Source organism: Papaver somniferum, unplaced genomic scaffold, assembly GCF_003573695.1.
Source record: "Papaver somniferum cultivar HN1 unplaced genomic scaffold, ASM357369v1 unplaced-scaffold_19, whole genome shotgun sequence".
NCBI classification, from domain to species: Eukaryota; Viridiplantae; Streptophyta; class Magnoliopsida; order Ranunculales; family Papaveraceae; genus Papaver; species Papaver somniferum.
Window position 1 is genome coordinate 96322 of NW_020628818.1, and position 6849 is coordinate 103170.

The 6849-nt window shown below is 37.0% G+C and overlaps 1 protein-coding gene across 1 annotated transcript; it reads left to right on the forward strand.

The window, feature by feature from the left end:
* The first annotated feature begins 939 nt into the window (after nt 1-939).
* LOC113338253 (aluminum-activated malate transporter 2-like) lies at nt 940-2789 on the forward strand. The gene is made up of 2 exons (XM_026583704.1): nt 940-2558; nt 2700-2789. Exon 1 carries the CDS (start codon nt 1084-1086, stop codon nt 2488-2490), a length of 1407 nt encoding a protein of 468 aa, XP_026439489.1. The 5' UTR covers nt 940-1083; the 3' UTR covers nt 2491-2558; nt 2700-2789.
* Nucleotides 2790-6849: the final 4060 nt, after the last annotated feature.

Consider the following 6849-nt stretch of genomic DNA (forward strand, 5'->3'; position numbering starts at 1 on the left):
AAGCTTTTTGAAAAAATTTAAGAATGGAAAATGTGGTTTTAGGGATGTGCAAAAGAGTAAAGCAGAAAGAAAATGAAAAAGAAATAGTATAAAAGAAAAAGTCAGAGAGAGAGTGGATTTCTTCATACCCCTAATTGTTGATGGGCCATTGACATTTACGGCCGATGACCTTTTATGTGCAACTGCAGAAATAATGGGGAAGAGTACTTATGGGACAGTTTATAAGGCCACATTGGAAGATGGTAGTGAAGTTGCAGGGAAGAGATTGAGGGAAAAAATTGCTAGAAGTCCTAGGAAATTCGAAGAAATTAAGCTTGAGTTTGCTTCCAGTTCAGGTGATGATAGTGGTGCTGGTGTTAGTGGCTCTGGTGATGGTGTCGCCGTCGCCGCCCCTACAAATTGATGGGCACCTCTTAGAAGTTGATGTTGCTTTTGGTTGAAAATAGTATAGATATTGTATTAGCAGTTGTAGTAAAGTTATGTTTGAGATTAAATTCTTTTATTCTTAAAATTTTGTCTAATGTTTGAGAATGGGAACTTGTTCTTAATCTCTCGGTATGTAAATATAAGTTTACTACTACTAATTTAGTCCATTTCACCGTAAAATATGTTCTTTACGTGCCCGCATTAGTATTATTATCACCCACCTCTTTAAGAGTCTTACATAATAAGGCGGCAGGGATTTTAGAAGTTAAAATTAAAACCCAGCAGAAAGCATTGGTTTATTTTCTTAGGGGGCACACAGCAAGATTATGGCTGGCACTTTTGAATTTGCTAAGAGAAGGTTTCTATTTCTTGAACTTCCAAGTTCTGCAACGGACATCTACCTTCCGACTTCTAATTCTTGCCAAGTTTCCTTTTTCACGCTGCCCTATTTCAAATTTCTAAACAGAACACGCTTTCATATTTCTTATATATTATCGTCTGATCTCCCTATAGATCCACAGTTCATCATAATCCTACATTATCCCTCACCTTTCTTTCTTCAATCTTCTTCTCTAAATCACTCATCAATCTTCTGCAACTCCCTCACCAATTTCTCTTAAAATCCCTGTTCAATCTTCTATACTTCATTCATCAAAAATGGATATTGAATCAGGGAAATTTGATTCACAGAGCAACAATGGCAGATATTTAGAAAGTGGGTTTGAATGGTTTAAGGGTTTCATTGGGAAGCTCATACAAAGTGGAACCAAATTTGAGGGTAAAGTAGAAAAATTGGGGAGAGACGATCCAAGAAGACTAATTCACTCCTTGAAAGTTGGAATAACCCTAGCATTGGTCGCTATTCTCTTCTATTTTAGTCCCATTTATGGTGGATTCAAGTCTGCAACAATGTGTGCAATCTTAACAGTGGTTGTCGTTTTTGAGTTTAGTGTTGGTGCCACTTTGGGTAAAGGAATGAACAGGGCAATCGCAACATTTGCAGGTGCTGGTTTAGGGGTTGCTATTCATCACCTAGCAGACCTAGCCGGAAAGGGAGGAGAACCCATTCTTCTCGGTTCTTTTGTATTCTTATTGGCCGCTGTCGGGTCCTTTTCTAGGTTTTTTCCCGGTATCAAAGCAAGATATGATTACGGAGTTTTAACTTTCATATTAACATTCAGTTTAGTTTCTGTATCGGGTTACAGGATTGATGAAATCTTTGAATTGGTTCTTCACAGATTCTCCACTGTTTTGATCGGTTGTCTTATATGTGTGATGATCTCAGTCTTTGTTTATCCTGTATGGGCTGGAGAAGATTTGCATAATCAAACTTGTCTCAACATGGAAAAACTTGGGGATTTATTAGAAGCAATTGGAAGAGATGGTCTAGTTCATGACAACACTAGCAAATACTTACTTCACCTTCCTGGATGTGAAAGTGTTATAAACTCAAAGGCAGCTGTAGAATCTCTTGTTAATTTTGCAAGATGGGAGCCACCACACGGAAAGTTTAGATATGGTCATCCATGGAAGCACTATTTGAAGATCAACATGGTAACTCGTCAATGTGCATACAAGATTCAATCTCTTTGCAACTCCATCAAAACTTCTCAAACCCAATCAGTGGAATTAAGTAAGATGATTCAAAAGGAAAATATGACAGTGAGTACAGAGTTAGGGAAAGCATTAAAAGAATTATCAAATTCAATTAAGATGATGGCATATTCTGAATCTATTTTAAAACATCTTAGCAACTCAACGGATGCCGCAGATAATATCAAAGTTTCCCTACAGTCATGTAAATTGGAGGATACAAACATCTTTGAGCTGATGCCGGAAATTCAAACAACTACTCTACTGATGGAAGTCATTGAGAGCATAGGAAGTATTATTGATTCAGTTCATGAACTTTCTAGCCTAGCAAAGTTCAAAGGTTCAGAGGTGCCAAAACCGCAAGTGGAGTGTATTTGTAGTGATGATCAGGCAGCACATGTTGTTATTATGGTATGTGCACTATCTTCAGATCTGGAAAGTGGAGTTTCACAAGACAATTGCCATTTGTGATCATTGTAACTGTGTTAAAAGAAACTTGTAATTAGAAGCCTTCGATTTCTGCAACTGTATATGTAAAGGTAAATGGTGAGCTAACCTGAATTACCATGAGCAATTTGGTGATTCATTTATTCTTTAGTTAGTAAAAATTTATTCCCTTCTGCATGTTTTCTTAAACGTGTTATTGATCATTTCTTTGTTGCAATTGAACATTTTTAAAGAACTGTTTATCTTGGTGATGAGGTCTCACTGCATACAACGCAAAAATAGAGCATGCCAGACATTAGAGTTGAGCAATACCCGAGAACTTAAGGATATTTGAGATGGAAGTTCAGTTCTGACTTTTAAAATATTCCATAACATTATGAGGCTTTTGTGGTTACACTAGATGGCAGTACAACTTGTGTTTGTTTTGGCAGTCACAGAGGGAATTCTAGTAGGCACAATCATGATTTTGCTATGCCGTACGTGGGTCAATGATTATAGTAATGAAAAAGTGGTGTGATGGATTATGTATCCAAAGAAACAAACAAAACAGAAGGATCATTTACATAGACTACTAGAGAGGACACACACAGGTACACTCATTTCAGGTCCTTAGAGTTGGGGAGTTTAGAAGGGAAATTGAGAGTGGGTGATTAACCTTATCACATGGTAGAATGGATATAGGGTGGAATGAAGTGGATGGTTGGCAGTGGGGGGTGCAGCTGCAATGGGGCCTGAAGTGGAAACTGGGGGTGAAGTTGGTGAGGAATTAGTTATTTTGACGGGCCATTGCCATTTACTGCAGATGATTTTTATCCGAAACTGCAGAAAAAATGAGGGAAATACTTATGCGATAGTTTATGATTGACGGAAAAGATTGCTAGAAGTCGCAGGGAGTTTGAAATAGAGGTTAATTTTCTTGCGAAGGTTCGTATCTGAATATATGGGCTCTTAGAGCTTATTATTTAGGCCCCAAAGGAGAAAAACTCCCTGTGTTTCATTACAATTACATGCCTAAAAAGGCAGTCTTGCAAATTTCCTCCATGGTAAGGAACTTCAACCAACTCTATTTAGTTCTTTTCTGTCTAAATTATAGTTAAAACTTGAATTAATTGGTTCGATTGCTGCTTTGGTTGTACAGCTTCAAATTGTTTTTGCAAAAAGTTAATTGCTTATGTTGATATATGCAGCTCGAGGTCCTGATATGCCCATTGATTGGCCAACAAGGATGAACATAGCCATCGGTGCAGCTCGTGGTTTAAGCTATTTTCACCACAATGAGATAGGTGTGTTAGTGTAGTTGCTGATAATGGTGATCCGGCTAGTGTTGGTCGTGTTTAAATGCAAGTTTATGGAGTTGATGAATGTTGGACTTAAGGTTGTGTTATCACCAACGAGACAATAGCAGTAAGTTACAGACAAAGACTCTGGTTTAGAGAACCATGTGCTTAATGAAAAGATAATTATGTGGTATTCTGTTTGCAATTTAAAATATTTCAGGTATTTTTTTAGGATTAGAACCTATTATCAGGTATGAAATTTTTGTTCATCCCATCTTCCTATTGTTAAAAGATGGGAAGGAAATATCTGCAATAGTTCTGCAAAATTCAAATTTCAGATATACATATATCTTTATCTTTTGAAACTCATTTATAAAATTGGAATCATAAAAAGCCTGGCCTGAGTTGCATCCTTTCTGGACACAGAAAAGTTGATCCTGACACTTTAGTGAAGAAAATTACAAATTTCTTAGCAGGCTCTTTGAGTGCAGGGAGAAACAAGAATAGGTTTAAAGCACCTAAAAACATTTCTGAAGTCTGGCTTCCTCCAGAAAATAATCACGTTAAAGTTAACTGTGATGTTTTTTTCTGTAATCGTACTAAAACTGGTGGACTGGGAATAATAGCTCGTGATATTGCAGGTATGCACATTGGCTCAGAATGCACCAGCATTGGCAGAGCAGTAGAAGCGGAAGAGTTGGAGTGCTTGGCAGTAGAAAAGGAAGTAGCATGGGCATTCTCCAGATGAAACAAGAAAGTTATTTTTGAAGCTGATTCTCAGCTAGTAGTTAAAGCAATTAATGAAATGAAAATGGAGTCTCTTGGCAACACAGAGGCATCACTGAAGACATCCTATTTGAAGGAATTTGACAGTTGGAGTTTGAACTCCTCTAACTGTTGTACAACTTCAATTTGTTTTTGCAAAAAGTTGATTGCTGGGTTTGAACTCCTCTTAACTGTTGTTATCTTCATATATGCAGCTTGAGGTCCTGATATGCCCAGCTTGTGGTTTATGCCAAAAATCACTGAGTATTGCCTGTGACAACTCATGACCACTGCTGTCGGTTCAGATATAGCTGCAACAACAGCAGCTCTATGATACCGTGCTCCAGGACTGTAAGGCAAACACAAAAACCGATGTCTACAGACTACAATTTAGCAGTAATCGCATTAGAATCTCTGACTGGGAAATCTCCTGGAGAGGCAATGCATGGTGTTGATTTACCACAATGGTGAACTTCAATTGTGAAGGAAGAATGGACAATTGAAGTTTCTGATGTCGAAATACATCTACAACAGGAGATGAGTTGCTAATACATTGAAATTAGCTCTACATCATGGTGATCCGTTACCAGCCGCACGACCAGAAGTCCAACGATTGGAAGAAATGAAACCTGAATTTGCTTCCAGTTCTGGTGATGATAGTGGTGCTGATGCTGTTGTTAGTGGCTCTGGTTATGGTGCCGCACTGCCGCTATCGTCCCCCCTTCAAATGACTGAGTAAAATGATTCTCTTATCTCACCTTTTAGAAGTTTCTGTTATTTTTCGTAGGACATTATAGACATAATATTAGTGGTAGTGAGGCATTTGTTCTTGATGGGCTATGGGTTTCAATCTTTACATATGCAGCATACTCTGTTAACAAATCTTGATGGGTAAGCATTTATTCTGTGTTCTCTACTTTTATACTTCTCTGTCATCAAATCAAATACTGGTGGCTGTTTAGGTCTATATATATCACTACTGGTGGCTGGTGGTTGGAGACAAATTCACTTGGAGATGCTTCGTATCTGACGATTTCATGACATAATCCACTGGCGAGAGTAATTTGCTATTGCTTTTATCTCACCCACTTTGACAATTCTAGTAGTATATATCACTACTCCGATGTTGACTTATCACATAATGTTGTGTACATTTGTGGAAGGCTGCAGATTTTTATCAGAAACGAGTGTATATTTTTTTGTTTTTCAAATTGTTCTGCTTTCGTTCCATGATACTTTGCTACAATTATGTAAATCGATATTTTATCTAAAGATTCAATCCTATATACATATTTTTGTATCAAATTTTTAGTAATTTTCAAAACCAGAAACAAACTGGAACGAAAATATGAAAATTGAAACCTCGGAGTAAGAATAACAAGAAGTTACTGAAACCAGCAGTAACCAACATGTTTGATCACATTACAGTATCCCTACTTGACTAGATTGGATCATTGGAGAGGCCACATGAATAAACCTAGTTAGAATTTACACCTGTACAAACTGGTATTTACTCGAAAAAGACACCAGATTCTATTGTGAAACACTGTTACCATATTTGTTTGTGGTCGGGAATCAACAAATGGCATCACCGCAGAGTAGATGACAGAAGGTTCTGCCAGTGCACTATATCCGTAATCTCCACAAGCCAATCTCTTTGTGATGGGATGGACCAAAGTTCACTGGGTGCATCAAGATGTCATTGCCTAAAAGGGTTGTTCCACATGGAGGTATTCACCGCAGGTTCAACAAACAATGGCTTACTAAATTTTGCTAGGTTTTCTTCTTAGCATTGTTACCAGCTGTGGTTCTGTTTTTGAGGGGGAAGATTATAGTGGAAATCCGAAAATGACCCTAGATTTTGATGTATAGGCAGGATAGTATGCTAAAACATCTATAGGCAGCTACTTTTTTTTTTTTTTTGTAAATATATATCTTTGTAAAAACGATCCGCGGGTTATAACCCCAAAGGTATCACTATCCATCTATAAAAAACCCATCAAAACAAAAAGTAACACAAAAACCCATCAAAACAAAAGTAACACAAAAATCCCAATTTTGGTTTCATCATAAAATTTGATGAAACATCATAGAATTTGATGAAACCAATTTTGGTTTCATCATAAAATTTGATGAAATCAATTTTGAAATTTGGGATTTTTATATCAATTTTTAAAAATTTGGGGTTTTTGTATCAATTTTGTTTAAAAGGAATTTTAATGGATCACAACATTTGAATGAGGTTTTTGTACCACAAGTTTGGTCACCTTGGGTTTTTATAACTAGTTTTGTTGTTAATAAAGAAAAAAGTCTAGAATCAAAACAAGATTACACGCTGGAT